The 22,756-nt window shown below is 52.1% G+C and overlaps 1 protein-coding gene across 2 annotated transcripts in view; it reads left to right on the forward strand.

Annotated features, from left to right (window-relative positions):
• ARRB1 (arrestin beta 1) overlaps positions 1 to 22,756 on the forward strand; it is a 75,315-nt gene that overhangs the window by 14,191 nt on the left and 38,368 nt on the right. Inside the window, exon 1 of one of the 2 annotated variants that reach the window (XM_070473235.1) lies at positions 18,405 to 18,505. The exons of the other annotated variant lie outside the window; for it this stretch is intronic. Within the exon in view, the coding sequence (XP_070329336.1) occupies positions 18,432 to 18,505 (74 nt within the window). The 5' untranslated portion in view covers positions 18,405 to 18,431. Of the gene's footprint in view, positions 1 to 18,404; positions 18,506 to 22,756 lie in introns of those variants that run through there. 2 annotated transcript variants of the gene reach the window in all.

Below are 22,756 nucleotides of genomic sequence, written 5' to 3' on the forward strand. Positions count from 1 at the left end.
AGGGCCAGGCACACAGTACATTAGAGTGATCAACTATCCCAGTTTTCCTGGTCTGTCTCAGTCCCACATCTAGGGAAAACTCTCAGTCCTGGGTGAATGGAGACCATTAGTTGGTCACCCTATACTATGTTCTCCATAAGGGTTTGTAGAATGGATATATGGATGAGTAAATCATGAGGGACAGAGTCAGGATTTGGAGAGCAAAAGCCTGCATTAGGTGGATGGCTTGTGGCATGAGAAGTCATCTTGTGAAGGGTCTAGAAGGCCCAGCAGGTAGAAGGTGGGAGGCAGGCAAAGGGCCCTCTACTGCTCTGCAGGGAGCAGGAGGCCCTGAGTCTGTAAGGCTGTTGCTTTCAAGTAGGTTTCAGGCTTCCAAGGCCCATGTGTTCTTCGTCAGACTCATCCAGGGAGAAGGCAGTCATTGAGGTCCACTTTCACTCAGAAGGTCTCTCATGAGCCCCTAGTTTCTTCTTTGCCTTTGAAGCTGGAGGCCTTGGTTCCTCCACCTGCCATGTTTGGCCAGTCTGCCCACTGCCTTCTGAAATGTCCATTCCAGATGAAGTGGAGGCCTGGGCCCAGAGGTGGGAGAGCAGGGCTGCAGCCCCATTCGTCAGCTCAGGCCCAGAGAGAGTGGGGCCTCCGTTTCCCCACCTGTTCCTTGGGGGCCCCTCCTGCCAGGGCGTTTGAGAGTGTCACTTGTGGAAGTCCCTGGTGTGTCTAACACTACTATGTGCCTGTGCTATGCTGTGCTTAGTTGCTTCAGGCGTGTCTGACTCACTGCGACCCTACGGACTGTAGCCCACCAGGCTCCTCTGTCAATGGAATTCTCCAGACAAGGATATTGGAGTGGGTTGCTATGCCCTCCTCCATGGAATCTTCCTGACTCAGGGATCAAACTCGTGTCCCTTGTGTCTCTTGCATTGGCAGGTGGGTTCTTAACCACTAGCGCCACCTGGGAAGCCCAGTGTGTGCATAACTAGTGTTATTGGTTGCCCACGTCTATAAATGGGGACAGTAAAGCTTGCTCTGTATAACTCGCAGGACTGCAATATGGACCCAGTGGGATGTAGGAGGTGGGAACACTTGTCAGCCTTCAAATATTTGGGGAGAGGGGTCTCAGAAGAGCTGCTCCTGCCAGCCCTGGGGTTCCAGCTGCAGGTGGAGGCAGGCCCTGCCCACCAGGCGCAGAGGGACCCTCAGGCCTTGGCACTGCTGCCCATGTGACCACACAAACCCTGTGCCAAGGCCCTTTGCTTGGGTGGCTCTGCTCCTTCTGAAACCATGGCGAGAGAGATGGCTAGACAGACGTGGGAGGGTTTAGTAGCAGCAGGACGCGGGACAAGAAGAAGGAATGTTCCGGAGCCTCGTCTGTCTGTTGGGCTGGAGGCAGGGCCTTTGTGAAGGCGGGTTGTGCTCAGATCGCCTCTGGGCCCTTCCTCCAGCCCAGAGGCGGATTCACCGTGAGGCTGGTGCCGCTTCAACTTCAGGCCTTCACGCTCCAGGGCCGTTTCCAAGGCCCAGCAATGTATCCACGGGCTCAGAGGGCTTGAGAAATGTGCAAAAGGAAGAAGATATTTTTGTTTTTTATAAGAGAGCTTCCAAACTACATGAGCTTCAGTCCCATTCAAGCCTGGATCTGCCCCTGCTCTGACCAGGAGTCCTTTGTGCCAGGAGGTGGGCGTCACGTCGCTGCATGTCCTCAGGGAGTTCTCATCCTAGTGTGGACCTGGCCATCACTTAAAGCCCTCTCTGCTGAGGCAGGACCTGAAAGACATCTGGGAGAGCCAGTTCTGGGCCAGGCCAAGCTCACAGGAGAAGGAGAAGGGGGTGGCAGAGGATGAGATGGTTAGATAGCATCATTGACTCAACGGACATGAATTTGAGCAAACTCTGGGAGACAGTGGAGGACAGAGGAGCCTGGTGTGCTGCAGTCCACCCAGGCTTTGCGGAGAGTTGACATGACTTAGCGACTGAACAGCAACAACAAGCTCATAGCTCTTGCTTGCTGTGTCAGTAACAGACTGAAAGGTCTCTCTGCCCTCAACCTTACTCATCTGTGAAATGGGCATAGCTCCTAGCAGAAAAGGCTGTGGAAAGGTTGTCATGGGAGCTCAGTAAATGTTGGCAGAAGTTGGATGGACTTGATACAGGGAACCCACCCCTTCTGTTGGGATAGTGTTGCTCACTGTCAGATTCACCCTGCACTGTATAATGCCTGGTACTGGGCGCTGGGGATACAGGCTGCCGGGGCAGGGGGAGGTGGTCAGATGAGCTAAGAGCGGGGAAAGGGTTTATAAGCCATGAAGTACAGCTCTCTTTGTCAACTGAGTGGCCCTTTTGTGTGGGAGGGGCAGGGTGGAAGTCTGGACTGTCCTTTCCCATGGGTGGAGGGGAGGTGGTTGGTGGTGATGAGGACGCTGACTGAGTTTGTGCCTGAGAAAAGCTGCCTGTGCGGGGTGAGCTGACCTTTCCTGCTCAGAAAGGAAGGTAGGCCAGCAGGGTGCGTTGCTTCCCCCTGCAGATTCGGGGCAAGGTGGCTTAGTGGTGGTTGCATCCTGCTCCTTCCAACTTCCAACCTCAGTGCCCCTTTCAGGGAGTGGAGGAAGGAGGAACTCAGGCAGGGAGCTCTGAGGAAAGAACATGGGTTTTGGTGTCAGGTTTCGGAGAAGGCAGTGGCACCCCACTCCAATACTCTTGCCTGGAAAATCCCATGGACGGAGGAGCCTGGTAGGCTGCAGTCCATGGGGTCACGAAGAGTCAGACATGACTGAGCAACTTCACTTTCACTTTTCACTTTCATGCATTGGAGAAGGAAATGGCAACCCCCTCCAGTATTCTTGCCTGGAGAATCCCAGGGATGGGGTTGCACAGAGTCGGACACGACTGAAGTGACTTAGCAGTAGCAAGTTTCAAATCCCACCCTTACTGCTTGTTATGTCTGTGACTTTGAGACAGTTATATATAATTTTTATGAACCTCAATTTTCTCATTTTCAAAATAGGGTTGATAAGGAAATTTTTTCACAGTCCGCTGGTTGGAGTTTGGCACTTTTATTACCAGGGGCCAGGTTTGATCCCTGGTCGGGGAACTAAGATCCCGCAAGAGGCAAGCCTTGATGCTTCCCCCCGCCCTCTGCCCAAATGGAGGTGATAATATCCTCCCTCAACACCCCAGGGTTGCTGTAAGGCTTAAATGAGATAATGTAGGCTAAGCACAGTGCCTGGCACACAATAAATGCTGATTGTCCCTCTCTTCTGCCCCGTGAACCTCATCATCCTATCTTGCACACCATCGTTTACCCTTTTGAGAGTGCACTCAGTTGGGCTGTGAACTCCCTGGGGGCATCTGTTGTGTTTAGTTCATCCACCTTTATGCTCCAGCCCGGGCACAGCACCTTCAATGCACCTTGAATTGGTTGGTGAGAAGCTTCACCGGCCCCAAGAAAAGGACTAAGTTTTAGCCAGAAACTCAGTGCACATCCACTGTGTGCTCCTGCCGAGGCCCACTGTGTGGAATCTGCTCTACAGAGCTTGAGTGGCTGCTTGTAACTTGCTGGAATCCTCTGCACTGGCGGCTTTGTTTTCTTTTCTTCCAAGCACTTAGCACTCATGTAATCAAATCAGTCTTTGGTCAGCCTTTAAGATCCATCTCTCCCCACTGGAATGCAAGGGTCCACAGCAGCTGTGTCCCCAGGCCCCAGTGCCTGGCACGGGGGACACGCATACATTTTTGTTGGCTGTCCTTTTCTTTCCCTTCTCTGAGCTCAGGCTTGGTATCCCTCCCAGCCCAACCCCTTTCCAACTGGGGCAAGTCTTCCTGCTTCTTTCAGCTTCAATTTCCTCATCTCTAACGTGGGCATAATGGTGGTCCCAGATATCATCAAGTGATCAGCTGGGCCTGGAGCAAGGTAAGGACTGCATCACATCAGCTTCTGTTTTTAAAATGATCTCCAAGGGTCCTCGCATTTATGACCTTCAGTGACCTCACCGCCTCTGGCTGGGAGGAGCCTGGGGAGAACATTCCATTCCTCACAGACCCTCTGCACTGGTCTCACAATGGATTTGGAGCTCTGTGCAAACTGTTTATGTTTCCCCAGCAGAGTTTATTACCCAACCGGGCCTTCTGCAATTAATTACAAGCCGAGCAAATAACTTGTCCCTGGGAGGCTGGGCTTGGCATAAACATTTACATCCAGCCAGGGGCCGGCCCAGGGGCTAGGCTCCTTCCTCCAGACTCAGGAGCAGAGAATGGTTAGAGGATTAGGGCTGGAAGGGCTGGGATGGGGTTGGGGGGGCGGGTGGAGCCAAAGAGAAACAACTTTCCTTCAACAGCTTTTCCTGGGCCCCCACCTTAGCCTTTGAGGTGCTGGGCATCTGCCTTCTCTTTTAATCTTCCTCAGTACCCCACAAGTAGAATCCCTGTTTGCAGATGAAGAAATATGGAAGAAATTGAGGCTTATGTAAATTAAGGAATTTGACCAAGGACACACAGCATGCAGGAGGGGCAGGATCTGAGGGATCCCATAGCAGCTGTGTAGAGCAATAGACTGGAGATGAGAGGACCAACGGTGGGAAATCACTGAGGGAATGAATATTCATTTGATCGTTTGGTCATTCATTCATCATGTGTATGTGTTGGCCCCTGTCGTGCGTGAAGGGGGCATGAGGCGGCGGTGGTGACTGTTAGTGACAGGGCTGAGACTGTTGGTCCCCAGTGAATGCCGGCAACTCCCTCAGGATGTCCCATTAACAGACCAGCTTTGGCTGAAGGAGGTTTCTTGGAGGGCTAGGAAGGGGGCGGCCTCTCTGAGTCTCTAGTGGTCATAACCACCTCATCTTACGCCAAGAGATGACTCCGATGGAAGTAGCCTCTAAGGTCAGCCTCCTTATCCCAACCTGGAATGTGGAATCCCAGAACCTTGGTCCTCTGCCTTTGGGCTGAGAAACCTCAGAAAAGGTTTATCTCCAGGAATAGTGGGGTCCCTCCTTTATGTCTGAGAGAGAAATGGCTGATCGGCAGGGGAAACCCTCCTTGCTCTCCTGATTCCCTGGCCCTGCCCCATGGAGGGACTGTGAGTTCTCTGTTTTCCCTCTTCCATCCCAGCAGTTCCTGCTCCCCTCCACAGCCCCGCCGTGCAGCTCTCTGGAGCCTTCTGCTGGGGGTCATCTACTGTCTCTGCAGAGAGGAGAACTGAGACCAGGGAGGAAAAGGTATCCGTTTTGGATATGGTGTACCTGGATCCTGGAACCCCTTGGCTGCTGGTCACAGTGGAGACTGGGGCCCAGGCTGAGCCATCCACTGCCTGTTGCCTGATCCTCACCCAGAGCCTGGTGTGTGGTAACTGATGCCCAGGAAAGGTGTGACCTGGGGGACAAGTGACCGGCTGATGGGACACGTAGGAAGGACACTGTGATCTGGAGGCAGGGGACTTCAGTTCACGGCACTGTCTCTCCCAGGAATGGACCTTCTGGGAACCGAGATGTAACAGTAGCCCTCACCTGCAGGGTTGTGGTGAGAATCAAAAGGCAGCGAGTGACTATTCACAGTGGACAGAAAGTGGAAACCAGTGGCCCTTATGTTCATCAGTGTATGCGTGGGTAAACAAATTGAGGTCTGTCTATACCATGGAGTATCATTCAATCAAAAAAAGGAATGAAGTACTGATGCATGCTGCAACATGAACCTTAGAAACATTGTGTTACATGAAAGAAGCCAGACACAGAGGTCACATATTGTGTGATTTCATTTATATGAAATGTCCAGAATAGATACGTCCATAGACCCAGAAAGCTGACATTGGTGGTTGCTGGGGGCTGGGAGGAGGGGCGGCTGGGAGAAGAAACCACTTAGGAGTGACGGATTTTAGTGTGGAGTGATCGAAATGTTTTGGATCTAGAGTGGAGGTAGTAGTTCTGCACAACGTTGTGACCGCAGTAAATACTGCTAATTGTTGACTTCAAGCTGGTAAATTTTGTTATGTGAATTTCACCTCAATAAATCATTGTTTTAATTGCTAATAATAAAACCAGCAGTGTGAGGAGGAGGCACTGGAGATGAGATACGGGTGTTCAGGGGTGAGGCTGCTGAAGAAAGAATGGGTAGAGGGAGGGGCCGTGATGGGAGAAAGGTGTCCTTTGGGCAGCACTTTGGGAGCCTGATTAGGACCAAGGGTTCCAGAATAAGAATGGTTGGGGGCAAAGATGTGTCCTTGGGCAGGTTATTCAACCCCTCTTTGTTTCAGTCTCCTCTATTTGGAAAATGGGAATCATTAAGTTTTTATTATGGTAATCTAAATCTTTTATGACCAGTCTTGAATATTCATTGGAAGGACTGATACTGAAGCTGAAGCTCCAATACTTTGGTCACTTGATGCGAGGAACTGACTCATTGGAAAAGACCCTGATGCTGAGAAAGATTGAAGGCAGGAGGAGAAGGGGACGACAGAGAATGAGGTGGTTGGATGGCATCACCGACTTGACGGACATGAGTTTGAGCAAGCTTTGGGAGTTGGTGATGGACAGGGAATCCTGGTGTGCTGCAGTCCATGGGGTCGCAAAGAGTTGGACATGACTGAGCCACTGAAGTGAACTGAAATCTTTTTTGATGGAAAGCTTAACAGTTTTCTTGAGGATTAAACTAGTTAATATTTGTGAAGTGCTTAGAATAGTGCTTGGCACCAAGTAAGATCTGCATAAGTGTTAGCTACGTTTATTATGGCTCATTCACATTTTTATTTATTTGCTCATTTACTGAGCACCCCTGCTGAGCCAGGCCCCCTGGCTGCATTGTGGGGACACAGCTGTGAGTGTAACTCAGGGTCAGCTCTCAGGAGCGCCCTCACATCCGGCCGTGCCTGCAGCTTCAGCTGTTAATAAAAATTGTTCATCACTTCCCGCTTCTCCAGAGCTGCCTGAGCAGGCACCATCTCCCCTGGGATCAGACAGGTCTCCTTTTGAAAACTCCCCCTGGGTTTGGGGGCTCTCGCCTTGGACTTGGAGGGAGGGCTTGCCGGGGCCTCAGTTTCTCTACCTGTCGAGGAGGAGGGCAGACTGGCCATGCCCTGGGGTTCCTCTCAGCCTCTTCTGGCCTCCAGACCTCTGAGTCACATAGTTCACCAGCCTGTGTTTGGGATGGGCCTAAGGTGTCACATCTGCTGAGATTTAATTTATAAAAAGTAGACAGTCTTTTTTTGGGCTGGCATCTGGGGCAGTAGGGGTTGGCAGGGAGTGGGGGGACAGGTGGTTCTTCCTGAGCTACAGCCTTCAAGGACTGGGCTTCTGCCCCCTTTGGGGTATGACCAGCCCCCGTCAGTATTCCCCACCCCCCAGTAATCACTTAGGCTGAGTCTGATCACAGCTCTCCTAGATTCAAACCATCTGATTCTCACTGCTGTCCCGTGGGCACCTCTTCTGTTGCCATCCACAGTCTATCACCTCTGCATGGTCATATGCCCCACCCCCTCACTGGGACAACACACACACACACACACACACACACACACACACACTATCACCTCGCCACTTGCACTCCCATTCACTCCCAGCGAAATCTTGCTGAGCGCTTGTTCCCCCTTCTCATCCTCCAACACCTGGATCCCCCCACCTCGCTCTCCAGCCACCTGCTCTCCGCACCCCCATCCTAGCTCGGTCTCCACCACTGGTTTCCCTTCCCAGATGCTTGTCACTGAGGTTGTCTCAGGGCAGAAGGGCAGAAAAGTCCTTCCAGGAAGGAGCTTGCTGTCTCAGTTTCCTTTTAAAAACAAAGCTAGGTCTTGAGTAGCTTGAGTTGAGCCTTCCAGAACTGCCCCCCTGGTGGTGGAAGGAGGTACCAAGCAGGCAGCTGAACAAGGAGAGGAGGGGAGGGGGCAGAGTCAGGCCAGGCCAGGCTCTCTGGGTCTTGGAAAGCCCCGATGTATTCGTATTCCCCTTATTTCTCACAGACACAGGCATCTCATTCTCAAAGACATGGTTCCCGGCCCTGGAGAGCTCGGCACACTGTGATCAGGGAGGGTTTCTTTGCCAGAACATTCATTTTATTCAGCCCTTCATTCATTCATCGGTCTTTGCTGTGTGCCAGGCCCTGTGCTGAACTCTGGGGACAGAGTGGGGTGGGACCTGGTTTCTGCCCGAGGGCCAATGAGAGAGGCTGCTTTGTACTCACAGGGACGCCTTGCTTCTGATATGTGCCATTCAATCATTCCCTCATTCAGCAAATGCTGGCTCAGTGCCTGCCATGTCCCTGGCCCTGTTCTAACACTGGGACACCAGCATGACCAAAGCAGATGACAATCCTTACCCTCACCAGCCTCACCAGGCTGTCATCCTAGAGAAGGGAGTGACGAGAGTTTTGAGGGGTCATTTAAAAGAGCTGACATTTATCGTTCAGTAATTATTTTACAAACACAAAATGCTTCACATTTGGACAAGAAGATAGCGACCGTCCGTAATCTCGTGACTCAGAACTTTACAAAACAATTTTTTTTTTGGTCTTTGCGATCCTTGCTATTATGCGTCCTTGTGTGCATGCATGTACCTGTGTTCAAACACAGTTGTGCTTAAGCTGTATATAACATCTGGATTACTGCTTTTTTCCTTCAGCATTTCCCATGTCATTAACTTATCCTAATATCTGTGTTTGTTAATGACACATAGGAGTTCCTCATGTGACTGCTCAACAGTTTATTGAACCATCCCCTTATTTGGCATTTACATTATTTCCAGCTTTTTGCTATTGTAAATAATGTTGGAATGATTAGCTTTAAAGTCATCTGACCGCTTCTGGAGGGCAGAATGCTGGATATCACAGAGGTCTCAGAGGTCCCAGGCTCACGCCACCACCTCCTCCTTTCTTGCCCCTAAGTGCCACCTTCTTCCCTCTGGGGGAAAGGAATTTCCCTCTAGGTACCTCTCAACATGAGGTGTTCCATTTACCTTTAGTTACATAACCAATCACCCGATAACTTAGTAGCTCAAGCAACAACATTCATCTCTTTATCTCCCGGTTTCCACGGGTCACGGACATGGGGAGAGTTCAGCTGGCCAGTTCTAGCTCAGGGACTCTCCCGTGGTTGCAGCTGGCATGGGGCTGTGGCTGATGGGTGCTTCCAGCGAGACTTGGTGATGTTATCCCTGGCGTCTGGCCTTGTCCCACTGTTTCTCTCTCATGGCTGCCTCTCTAATCTGGGCCACCTTCATTTCTCATCTGGATAAATAATATCAACTAAGCACATCCCACTCTCAATGAGCCAGGTATTGTCCTAAGCTCTTTACACACATGAAATTGCTCGTGTCATCCTCACAACAGGGACTTTCTTGGTGCTCCAGTGGTTAAGACTAAGTGGTTAAGATGCCTCTTTCCAAGGCAGGGGACTCTGGTTCAATCTCTGGTTATGGAACTAAGATCTTATGTACTGCATGGCCAAAAGATATATTAAAAATACTTAATCCTCACAACAACCCAAAGAAGAAGATGCTATTGTGATCTCTCTTCTAGCAAATAAATGGCAGATCCGGGACCTGAACCTGGGGCAGCCTCCTTGTTAATCCTGCCCCTTTACTAGTCTCCCTGTGTGCGTTATGGCCTCTCTGCCCTCCAGTCTCCAGCCAGTGGCCGAAGCAAGCATGTTAAAGTACAGCTGCATCGTGTCTGTTCCCCACTGAAACCCTGCTACTGTCTGATCATGGTGACAGTAAAATCTATCTCCTGACCAAGGCCACATGGTGAATGGACCCTGCTGCCCTGCCCCCGCTGGCCTCACCTACCCGTCTCCCTCAGCGCCTCCCTCCCCCAGAGCCTTCCCATTGCAGGTTTTGTTTCATTTTGGTTCAATGCAGCATCCCACCTTGGCACCCTTCAGGGTTACATCACTGCTTCTTCTCCAGCTCCTAGCTCAGCTATCACTTGGTGGGGAAGCCTTGACTTTCTTAGGCTGATCGGTCATGCATCTTTCACTGGTGGAGCCCTGCCCCGACAGCATGTAGCCCAAGAGTCACTGTGTACTGTTGGCTCCCTTGTTTGCTGTCTTTCTTGCAGGGGTGTTGTGTTGCACACGTACGGGGGATGCCGTAGGCACTATGATCTGTGCTATGCACCCTCCCAGAGTTGGGCAACACAAGGCCCTGCTGCCTTGCCCACTGAAGCGAAACTTCATACAGGCAGGGGCCGTTGCATGGGTATGCCCTAGTCACCGTGACCCGTACCGTCTGATACACAACAGGCATTTGATGAATATTTGTTGATTATGATTATTAATCAGTTCAGTTCAGTCGCTCAGTTGTGTCCGACTCTTTGCGACCCCATGAACTGCAGCACACCAGGCCTCCCTGTCCATCACCAACTCCCAGAGTCTACCCAAACCCATGTCCATCGAGTTGGTGATGCCATCCAGCCATCTCATCCTCTGTTGTCCCCTTCTCCTCCTGCCCCTAATCCTTCCCAGCATTAGGGTCTTTTCTAATGAGTCAACTCTTCGCATGAGGTGGCCAAAGGATTGGTTTCTGTTTCAACATCAGTCCTTCCAATGAACACCCAGGACTGACCTCCTTTAGGATGGACTGGTTGGATCTCCTTGCAGTCCAAGGGACTCTCAAGAGTCTTCTCCAACACCACATTTCGAGAGCTAATATGTATTAGGGCTTTCCTGGTGGCTCAGTGGTAAAGAATCTGCCTGTAGTGTAGGAGATGTGGGTTGCTTCGATCCTTGGGTGGGGAAGATCCCCTGGAGAAGGAAATGGCAACCCATTCCAGTATTCTTGTCTGGGAAATCCCATGGACAGAGGAGCCTGGTGGGCTTCAGTCCATGGGATTGCAAAAGAGTCAGACATGACTGAGCAACTTAACAACAACAAACCATGTATTACTGGGCAGCAGGCGTTAAGCACACTTATTCCTCAGGACAGTCCTAAGGGATAAGCCCTATTGTTGTCCCCTCTTTTTAGAAGAGGAAATAGGCTGAGGGAGGGGGAGTCATTTGGTTGATGTCCTCTAGTGAAGGTTTCAACTGAGGCGGATTAGTTCGCTGTGATAAAAAAGTGAATGAGGGACTGCCCTGGTGGCCCAGTGGTTAAGACTCCTTCTTCCAATGCAGGGGGTTTCTGGTTCAATCACTGGTTAGGGACCTAAGACCCCACATGCTGTTCGGTGTGGCAAAAAAAAAAACCCAAAAATTAAAATAAACATGCATGAAAGAAAACCCCTGCATTCCAGCAGCTTGGACTCAGTCAGATGAGGGGAAACCCAGACGCAGGTCATCGCAGTGCTGGCGAGGATGTGTGGGGAGGCGGGGCTTTCCTCCAGCTGAGAGCGAGGAAGGAGAGGAGGGCCCCCAGACAGAAGGTGGATCTGCTCTGGGGCCACTCTCCCCCTTGGGCACCAGGGCGCCTCCTCTCCTGTCTGCAGCCTCTGTACCCCAGGCTCTGTACCACAGGTGGAGGCCTGAGGAAGGAGGGTGCTGGGAGGGATGGGGTGGGGGTGGGGCCGGGGTGAGGTTCTCTCCTAAGTGCTGAAGCCATACCAGAGGCCTCAGTTCTCACCTACTTGGAGGTCTATCCTTCCCTGGGAGGAAGGGGTGGGGGACAGGAGCCCCCATGGTACAGGTGAGGGAGTGGAGAGACCTGGAGACATCAGGGGATTGATTTCTCCAAGGCCCAGAGCCTGGGTCCCCGGAAATCCCTCAGCTCTTGGCGCTGAGCGTGTATATATGTGTGTGTGTGCGCGCGCATGTGTGTTGTGGGGGTGTGTGTTAGAGATGATGCCTCCCTCTTCCTCTGTCCTGACTCCCATCCCAGCAGTGTGTCCTGTTAGGGGAAAAGACCTCCGTTGGGTTCTGTGGACTGGTCCCAGGTGCTTGCCAGGTCCTGGTTGTCTGGGGGTCCAGAGCCACCCTGTGGCCTGGGACTGTTCCCTCCTTTGAATTAATTCCCTGGGTTTCCCACCAGGCTGTGGGCTTTCTAAGGACTGGGCCTGGACTCCTCCATTAGATCAGTTTTGTAGCACAGTACTTTCTCAGAAAGTACTGTCTGGGGTTGGACAGTACTGTGTTCTGTGTTCTGTCTGGGGTTGGAGCCCAGCCCAGGGGTGGGGCCCAGGGGCTTTGGGAAGAGTTGCTACCTGAGTGGGCCTTGAAGGAGCAATAGGAGTGACCAGGTGGAGTCCCCATCCCCTTCCTCCCTGAGCCTGGGCAGGCCCTGGTGATGCAGAGGGCTTCCCCTGCCCCCACCCTGTGGCTGGCAGGGCTACTGAACTTCCAGAGGCTCCAGCCCCTGGGCCCCTTCCCAGCCACCCGCCCCTCTGAGGCCCCAGCTTCATTTCTTGTCTCCTTCCCCACAGGTCTCAGTCTGCTGGGGATTCTGTTTTGGTTGGAAAGAGGAGGCGGAGGTGTTTGCGTGTCTGGCTCTTTCCTCCTTTCTCATTCCTCCTCCCTTCCTCCCTCCTGCCTCTCAAGATGTTTCCTCTGCCAGCCTGGCTCCACTCCAGCCTCTCCCCTCCCTGGGCAGGCCACAGCCATCCCTCTCCTGCCTGGGGCTTCTGTGGGCTGTGGCTTTCCAGAGTGTGCCCTTAATGCCTTCCGCCCCCAGAGGAGGGGTCCACAGGGCAAGGACATCAGAGTGAGAGCACCCTTGCCTCCTCCTCCCTCCTCTGTTTAAAACCCACATCTCCTGGTGGAGGAGGCAGAGGGGCCCACTCAGGGCTGCCTCCTGTTTGGGGTTCACCCCTTCCCCCTCTGGGCCTTGATTTCCTGGGGAGCCCACAGCCAACACAGCCCCTTGGCACAGAGGTGCATAGCATGTCTTGTGTTCATTTGGTAGTAGTTTTGTGCTGCTTTGCCAAGGGCATTGGGGAGCTGCTCCCCACAACTTGGCAGGGGCCTGGAGTGTAGAGTTTGTACTACTTCTCATATCCTCACCTTTTCAAATCTCCTGCTGAGGTAACATCACTCCCTGGAGAACCTTCTCTGCTCACCTGCCCCCTGCCGCAGAGGTTCATGGGGTAAAACAGGCCTGTACCCTGACCTGATGGAGCTTGGTCTGGCCTTTGCCTTGCACTGTGCCTGCAGCAGGGCAGACACTCAGTAAATATTTGTAGAATGGATGGTTGGAGAGCAGCTAGGGAAGCAGAGGGTGGCATGATGGAGTGGTAAGGACAGACACGGTGCTGAGGGAGGACTTCTCAGAGGAGGCAAAACCTGGGGTTTTGAAGGATGGATAGGAGTTGGACACATAGGCAGGGCATTCCAGAAAGAAAGAACACAGCCTGTGCAAATCCTAGAACAGATGGTGTGTGATCTAGGGCCTAGAGTGTGAGTAAATGACCAGAGGGGAGGCTGGGGAGAAGGGCCTGGGTATGGGAGGAACCTCCAGTCTGGGAGTGGGCACCCTGACCTGCCAAAATGCTATCAGAAGTTGGCCCCTTCAGTTGGGTCCCAGGTCTGTGCTTTCGGCCTGGCCTTGAAGGGCACCATGTGTGGAGAGCCCTGGGTGGTTGCCAGGGCTTGTCAGAGTTATTCAGGGGTTGGGACTGTATGACTCTAACCCAAGGCTACTGGCTCCACTCCCCTGGGCCGAGTTGATTGTGAGATTAGAATCCCTCTGGGCCAGCTGATTGAAGCAGGCTTTGTGGCAATACATAAGCTAGAACTAGGTTTAGTCGTGGTGTCCATAACTTCCTGGCTGTGACCCTGGGCAAATTGTTGATTTCTTTATGTTGTGGTTTCCTCTACAATAAAGATAACAGACACTACGTCTCAAGATTGTTACAACAATTAACAAGGTAACCTGTGGAAAGTTTTCCTTTTTCCCTCCTTGCTTCTCCCTGTCCTCCCCACCCTTCTGTCCTTCTTAGCAGAGCTGGCCCTTTGGACTTAGGCCTGAGGATGATCTGAAGGATACTGGACACCCTCAACCCTGATAACTCGCCTGAAACCTCTCCTTCCCGGAGGTCCTGGATTCACAACACCCCTGTTACGTATGCATTCCTTAGGGCAGTGGTTTTGTGCTCAGGCCACAGCCCTGGCTTTGGCAACATTACCTCTAGAAATGCAGCGGTTAGAAATCCAGATTCCAGGCCCACCTCTCACCTACTGAGTGGGGATTCTGCGGGTGGAGCCCAGCAAGCTGGTTTTCGACAAGCTTCCCAGGTGATTCTGACGTATGTTTCAAGTGTGAGAACCACTGTCTGATGCTAAGGCTTTTCAGTGGGAGGAGCCTGGTTTTGGGCCTAGAGTCGGAGCACATGGGTGCCCGGGGAGCCGGCTTCAGGGGTGTGTAACCTGTGCTGTCACTCAGGGCCCTGAGCTCAGGAGGACGTCTGATTGCTTTAATGCTCTTCTGTCTCGGTCTTGAAATCTGAACAAGGGGCCCTGCATTTTCGTTTTGCACTTGGGCCCACAGATTATTAAAGCTGGTCCCGGGGGCTGGTCCCAGCATGTCCAAGGTAAGCTGGGTGTCCTCGGGGAAGTCACTTCCTTCTTGAGCCTCACTGTCCTCATCTGTATAGAGGGGTGATGATCCCCACTGCCTAGAGTGATGGTGAGAATTAGATGTGACACGTGGCTTCAGCTGTTGGCATGGGGCCTGGCCCAGGCTAGTGTGGCGTAGCTTCCAGAGGCCCCATGGCCTGCACCCCTAGAGATACCATGACCACAAATATACACTGTCTTTGGCTTAATGGTGCTTCCAGTCTGGAGCAGGGACACAGCAAGAGATGAACACTCTGAGAGTGCTCTGAGGGTGCTAGCATGGGAGGATCTGCCCTAGTTGAGGGGTCACTGAAGGCTTTCCGTGTGCATGTGTGCTGAGTCACTTCAGCCATGTCCGACTCTGTTGACCCCATGGACTGTGGCTTGCCAGGCTCCTCTGTCCATGGGATTCTCTAGGCAAGAATGCTGGAGTGGGTTTCCATGCCCTCCTCCAGGGGATCTTCCTGATCCAGGGATCAAACCCATGTCTCTCATGTCTCCTGCATTGGCAGGCATGTTCTTTACCACTAATGTCACCTGGGAAGCTGAGGAAGTGCCAAATGAGCAAAAATCTGAGCTGGATTGGATGTGAACTTGGTGTGGGGCTGGACGGTGTTGTGGTATTCTCATAGTTTTTAACCACAGATCTCTGGGGAGGTGAGAGGGCCTGGAGGGAGGACATGGCCACAAGGGGCTGCAGGTAGAGCAGGAGGTTGCTCTGGGGCCTCATCTCCCAGTCTGGGTCCCTTCCCTTCACAAAGGCTCTAGAACCACAATAATTTGGAGTAGAAACAGACCCTTGCCCAGAGGCCTCCTGGAGCAGAGTAGGAATTTGGCTTTGCAGGCTGGTGCCACAGGCCAAGTTCTTCACCCTTTGGAAACCTCTGCTTCCTGTTCCATAGATGGGCCTCCTAATCCCCTCCGGGTGGGCTGTGGTGATGGTCTAGTGAGATGAGCACACATAAGCCCCACCACAGCACCACTGGCAGGAAGTGCTCAGTACAGAGTTGATGCCTGTTTCCCTCTGCTCGTGTGCATGTGGGAGCCCTGGTTTTTTTGTTTGTTTTGTTTTTTAATCTTTTGACGGAGCTGCATGGCATGTAGGATCCTAGTTCCTTGACCAGGGATTGAACGCATGCCCCCTGCATTGGCAATGTGGAGTCCCAACTGCTGGACCATAGGGGAGCTCAGGTTTTTAATTAGGAGCCCCTCTAATGGCAACCCACTCCACTACGCTTGCCTGGAAAATTCTATGGATGGAGGAGCCTGGTGGGCTGCAGTCCATGGGGTCGCGAAGAGTCGGACATGACTGAGCGACTTCACTTTCACTTTTCACTTTCATGCATTGGAGAAGGAAATGGCAACCCACTCCAGTGTTCTTGCCTGGAGAATCCCACAGACGGGGGAGCCTGGTGGGCTGCCATCTATGAGGTCCCACAGAGTCGGACACTACTGATGCAACTTAGCAGCAGCAGCTAGCTGAGGCTAGCTCCCTTGGGGGAATCCTTTCTTTAACTGTAAGACAGATGAGGCTGACAAGCCCTTTTCTGGAGATGATCAAGGACTGACAAGCACTGGGGGTCCAGAAGCAGTGGCTTTGGAGACAGCTGAGTGCCCACCTCTCCAGTGCTCTCCCAGGTTAACTTAAACCCACCAGCTGTGTCACAGAGAGGGAGTGAGCTCCCCTATGGGCATCCTGAGTTCAGGCCCCACTCTCTCAGTAGTGAACACAACTTTCATTTATTGCTGTCTTCACAGCACCAGGCACTTCCCGTGCATTCAGGGAGAAAGGCAGTGTCATTCCCGTTTCAGAGGGAGGACCAGAATGACTCTCTCCTTGGCCAGGGTTACCCAGCTAGTGAGTGGCAGACCCCAGAGCTCTGCCTCCGACTCCCATAGTGACACTGTGACACTGGGGTCAAGTCCAGACTTTTCTGGGCCCTGAAGGACTGAACCCGCCATCCTTAGAGGCCCCGTCAGCTGCAGTGGCCTATGGTCTGTGTATCTGGGAGGGCCTGTCCCCGGAGGAGTTCCGCCACACACCTCCAGGCTGCTGTTTCTTTACTGTGTAGGATAATACCAGCTTACCCAAGCCCACTAAGCTCCAGCCTCCCAGGCCTGTCATCCTGACCCCTGGCCCTGCTCTCTCTCTCTTACCCACAAGGAGAGCAGGAATGGCCAGGACCCATGGTTTCTCCACCACAAGTGGCCTGGAGCAGAGGGGGCAGGGGTGCCAAATCCTGTGGGACTGGGAAGAAATTTGTTGGCTTCAGAGAACTGACCAACAGTGTGGCTGCAAGATACGGGGGTGCAAGGGAGTGTGGTGGAGTAAGGGTTGGAAGGGTGAGCAGGGGCCAGATTGTGAAGGGCTTATGGGGAGCATTTAAGGGGTTTGAGGCGGAGAAAGGACTTGATCAAGCCTGTGTCTAGCGTGACTGAGAAAAATGCCAATGACAGTTAACATGGTGTCAGGCACGCAACATTCAAAGCCATTCATCATGGTTTGATGCTTTTTGTTATATGGGTCATTATGAATACCCAGATTCTGCTCTTAGCCGCTGTGAGAACTTGGGCCAGTCATGAACCCCTAGGACCTCATTTTTCACACCAGTAATGCAGGACGACAGATATGGAACCTCTCCCAAGGATTTTATCAAGATCAAAGAGAGATAATGGGGGATCTCATCTCATCTCATCTCTGTTAATCCTGAAGACACTCAGCTCCCTGAGCCCACCTTTATAGCCAGAGCCCTTCCTCTGTGTCACATGCCTGACTGCCCCAATTTGGGGCAGGATAGGACTCAGCCATTGGCTCCAGAAGCCTCCAGCCACAATGCAGCCCCTTTCAGGCAGGGCTTTACCTACCCCAGGTCCCTCCTCTGCCCTTGGTCTTGACCCTACAGACCTCCGCCTTCTCCTCAGACTCTCCCCTAGCCTTGGTGCCCTGGCCAAGGGGCTCCCAGCCTTAAGAGCTCATGGAGATGCCCAGTAAACCAGTGTGGTATAGAGGGGAGCATGCAGAACCTGAGAACATTACGTGCCTTCTCTAAGCCTCAGTTTCCTCATCTGAAAAATGGGAGTGGGGTTACCTGTTTTGTTAGTCTTCTTTTACTCCTGTAACAAATTACCATAAATTTAGTGGCCTACTACAACACATGTTTATCCTCTTATAGTTCTGGATGTCAGAGTCCTAACACAATTAGGCAGGGCTAAGTTCCTTCTGGAGGCTCCAGGGGAGCCTCCATTCTTTTCCCTTTTCTAGCTTCTGGAAGCTTCCTGCATTTCTTGGCTCCTGGCCCCATCCTCCATCTTAAAGCCATTAGCATAGCATCTTCCAGTTTCTCTCAGTGCTTCCGTCATCCTCACCTTGCCTTTTCTCCCTCTGACCCTCCTGCCTCCAGCTTATAAGAACCTTTCTGATTACACTGGGTCCACCCAGATAGAGCAGGGTTACCTCCCCATCTCCAGGTCCTTAAGTAACATCGTGTCTGCAGAGTTCCTTTTACCATGTAAGGTAACAGCTTCACAGCTCCAGGGATTGAGATGTGAGCATCTCAGGGGCCATGATTCAGCCTGTCACACATTCCTTGCAGGGTAGCTGTGAGGATTAAATGAGACGAGAAATGTGAAAGGATCAAATGGTACCTGGGATGTGGCAGTCGGTCCCTAGACACATTTTCTTCAGTCCTCTCTCTGGGCCTCTGACTCCCCAGCTGTAAAAAGAGGCCCATTGTAGCAGTTGGATCCCACCTTCTCTCAAGTGTGTAATATGGTCAGGCAGACTGTCCCCTTAGCCCAGGATTCATAGGAAGCAGCAGAATTGAGGATGCCCCTCAACAGCCCTCTGAAAAGCCTGCCTTCTCCCCTCCCTCTCGGAGGCAGGCCTCTTTTCAGTTCCTGGCCCGCTGAGCATTTCCCATCATTCCCAGGGATGGCTGATGGGAAAGGCTGAGCTCACTGCTCCCTGGGGAGGGCGATGGGTGGAGGGAGAGGGAGAGGCTGGCGGCAGCTGCTTGGAGAGAAGGGCAGAGGAGATTTACGGAGGGAGAGGTGAGGTTATCAGCGCTCAGGAGGAGTGGGAGACGGGGAGGCAGGGCCTCCAGGCTGAGCCTTGGAGAATGGTCAGCCCTTCCTCAGCCTCCTCCGCCCAGCCCCGGCTATGCTGCTCCATCTGTCTGCCAGCTGCCCCTTCTGAGAGGCCCTGGGGTCCGGGGGAGTGTATGTGTATGCTAGGGGTGGGAGAGGGGTGTCACAGGCCAGCAGGAACTGCAAGTGTGAGATTGATGCCAGAAAGTACTACCTTCCCCTTTCTGAGAGGAGGGCCATCTCAGCCAGCATACATCCCCGCTCCTTCCCTCTGCCCAGAAATCGGTCACCTTTTGGTTCATTATCTGCCTTCACTGCACTTCTCTTTTCTTATTTGCATGTATGGGGGTGTGGGGTGGGGGGAGGTAATAACACCATTAGAGGATTTGAGAAACTCAAATGAGATAGTGACTTTGAAATGTACACTCAGCTATATAAGGATGTGTGATTCCGTGCATACGCATATCACTTTAACATTCTCTCTTCTGCACCTTGACGACCTGGCAAATTCTTAATCATCCTTCAAGTCCTAGCTCAGATGTCACCTGCTCTTTGTAACTCTCTCAGCAGCCCCCTGTCCACCTGGGAAGAACGAAACTGCTCCCTGCCCTGAGTTACCCTCTCTCTAACCCTCTCTGGGTGCCTTCTGCAAGGATAGTTGTTCACAGTGGGCCTCCCCCACTGTTTACAGGCAGTGCATTCACCACAGGCCCCTCCATTTCTCAAGGCCATAGTGGCTGTAGTAGAGCAGAGACAGGATGGTGAAGGCGCTGGAGGAGCTGATCTCCTGGAGTTGGGCCTTGGCAAAGTCCCCACGTGGGAGTCAAGTCCTTAGAATCGAGCAGATTCCCATGAAGGACTCAGTCAGATTCAGGGACTCTGCTCAAAGCAGGTGGCCATTCATCCATGTATAAGAGCCCGTCACTTTCTGTGATGCACATACTCATGCCTGCTGCCCAGGACCTCCTGTACATAATCAGGAGACCAAAGGGCCATGTTGGCCATGACATTTCTGGAAGAGAGTGAAACCCAAGTCAAGGGAGGGGGAGAGTCTGTTTAGGCCCTAAGGAGTGTATCCCGTAAGCTCATCTACCACACTCTGGGCTTCCCTCATAGGTCAGATGGTAAAGAGTCTGCCTGCAATGCAGGAGACCCCAGTTTGATTCCTGGGTTGGGAAGATCCTCTGGAGAAGGGATAGGCTACCCACTCCAGTATTCTTGGGTTTCCCTTGTGGCTCAGCTGGTAAAGAATCTGCTTGCAATTTGGGAGACCTGGGTTTGATCCCTGGGTTGGGAAGATCCCATGGAGAAGGGGAAGACTATCCATTCCAGTATTCTGGCCTTGAGAATTCCGTGGACTGTATAGTCCCTGGGGACACAAAGAGTGGGACATGACTGAGCAACTTTCACTCACCACACTACAGGATTCCCAGCAGGCCCAGTGCCTCGGGCCCACCAGATACACAGAGAGGGCCAGATAAATGTTGGGAGATGCACCATGGTGGTCAAAGGTGCCTCCACTGCCTCTCTGTCTTCCCCCATCTCTTCAGAGCCCTGGACAGCCTTGTTCATCCTGGCACTTCTGGTGCCTCTCGGTGCCCTAGTCCTACCATATAGTGAATTTGGATTATGTTCCAGGTATAGGCAGGCATCAGCCCATTCATTCTCCTCCACACCCTGGAGGTGGTCTTATCTAGGTGAGGACAGGTGAGGTGAGGAGCCATGAATTTCCAGGGTAGAGATCTGGACCGTGTTTCCAATTACTCTGTTCCATTTCCTTCAGCATTTGTGTGGCTTCCCTGGGGTTTGAGGAAAGATGACCAGAGTCTCCAGGTTGGGGAAGGTGAAGCTGGTACTGAGTTGTCTCTCCAGACAGGTTGGTGGCTAAGGCCTAGCACTGTTTCTCCCAGCAGGCTTCTCGCACCCCACCCTCACCCCTGAAGACGTGTGAGGCAGGTGGAAGGGGGCTCACCAAGGGGAGAGGTTCAGAGATGCCCCAGAATGCCCCTCCCTGCTCGCTGTCTCACCGAGGGCAGCTGCTCTTGGCTGGCCTCACTGTGCTCACCTCATCTGCAAGCCTGTGTGTTCTTGGAAGTAATGGAAATGCATTTCTTAAAAATGCTCAGTAATACCAAGCCTTGGTCTCTGCCCAGCGTTCTGGCCTCCCAGAAACTCCTCACACCCATCACCTCCTCTCTGCTGCCCAGGCCCATACAAGGTAACGTGACCCTCACTGAGAGCCAGTGATCCAGCTGAACCCTGTCCATCAGGGACCTGTCCAGGGCCTCCTAGCGAGTCTGTTTCTTGTGGGGGATAGTGATGATGGTTAGGATCATCACCACTGACAGAGCTCTAACTGTGCGCCAGGGCCTCACTGAACACTCTAGATGGCTGAAGCACAGGCTGATGAGGCAGCAGGCCTGCCTAACCCCAGCCCGTAACTCCTTTATGTTGCACCTTGTTTGTGTACAGTCCCTGCCCGGGAGCAGCTCCCATCCTGGGGGGCAAACGCCCACTGGATCACATCCACACAGGAGGTGTACGAGATAGTGACCTCAGCCTGGAGGCTTGGTAAAGCCCCCCTAGAAGGAATAATGCTTTTTCCCTACTTGAGTTGTCCTCAAGATTAAACAGGAGGAATAGATCAGATTCTTAGCATGTGACAAATACATGATAAATCGTAAAATATTGTTATTGTGGTTTTTGGGGTTTGTTTTCTAAAGTTTAATAAAACTACTCAGTTAAAAGTTTCAAAAGAAGGGTAACTTCTTCCTGATTTTGAGATGACAGGAGCACATTTTACATCTGTAATACAACTATTTCAGAGAACCTCTTACATTGGAACTATACCGCAGGATGACCAATAATGAAAGTATTTGGTTTGGAGCACACTTAGGATAAATTGTACCTTTCAACAGTATCTAGTTCTTTTAAAACCCAGAAGTGTTGTTACTATATTTTTACTTCCTCATATATCAAGTAGATGGTTTGAACTGCTTGTATTTCTTATTTCTGCTCTGTGACTTTGAGAAAGTAATTTAATTTCTCTGTGTTTCATCATATATAGAGTGGGGAATGAGAGTATCTACCTTACAGGGTGCTTGTGAGGATTAAATGAGTTAAATATAGTATTTAGAATAGTACCTGACCAGGTGGCTCAGTGGTAAAAAATATCTGCCTGTAATGCAGGAGACATGGGTTTGATCCCTGGGTTGGGAAGATACCCTGGGGAGGGAAATGGCAATCCACTCCAGTATTGCCTGGGAAATCATGGGGTTGCAGAAGAGTCAGCCACGACTTAGCAGCTAAATAACAATAACAATAGGTTATATTGAAAATAATTATTACTATTTCTTTAGAAGAAGATATACCCAGATTCAGTTACTAAATCCAGTCAGGTTGCTTTTCAGCGAATACTCTTCAGCTAACATTCACTAAGTACTGGCTGGTCCTGGGCTTGTCTGGGTCTTGATCTTGGGGCTCAGATGCTCCTGGCTCTGCACAGGGGCCTGGGCTTCCTGCTCAGTTTCCGCCTCTTGCTCCTAGCCCCCAGGGCTCCGGGTGAGGCTGAGCTCATAAAAAGTGTCAGCAAAGCACTTTGTGGATCGATGCTAACTAATAGCAGCTCCCTGGAGCCGGCACGTGTAGGGAAGATGATCACGGAGGCAGCTTGCACTAGGCTTGGGGTGGCCCCGGGGGAAAGGCAGTGATATCCTTAAGGCGGAACCCGGCCCTGCCATCCCTCCTCCTGCCACTTTAGCCAGCAGTGGGTGCTGACAGTTTGGAAACGGATGGGGAGTGTTAGTGGCCACATGGGGAAAAGATTTGCCCATTTCGTGGCAGAGTCAGGCGCATAGGTCCATCCAGCCCACACATCTGGTCATTTCCACCCAGATCTGAGGGCACGGCCTGTCTTGGACATCCTCGTGTCAAAGCTCTCCCAGTCGGCTCCATCACCGTTTCTCAAGAAGTCAACATTCCTGACTGAAACAGACAGGTGCTGGCCTTTGCCCAGATACACGGCTATCTTAAGCATGGCAGAACGGCTTCCTTTTGGTCATGGGCATGAATGAGAAGTTGGCATGGGTCTTGTGCAAGGGAAGATGTGGGCAAGACTTCCCCCAGTTCTGCCTCAGGGGGAAGTCCTTCTCTGTGTCTCAGACTGAAATGAAGTCTGTTTTGGAAACTGCTGAGGAGGCAGCAGACAGGGAGTTC

Source organism: Odocoileus virginianus, chromosome 10 (genome assembly GCF_023699985.2).
Source record: "Odocoileus virginianus isolate 20LAN1187 ecotype Illinois chromosome 10, Ovbor_1.2, whole genome shotgun sequence".
Classification (NCBI taxonomy): Eukaryota; Metazoa; Chordata; class Mammalia; order Artiodactyla; family Cervidae; genus Odocoileus; species Odocoileus virginianus.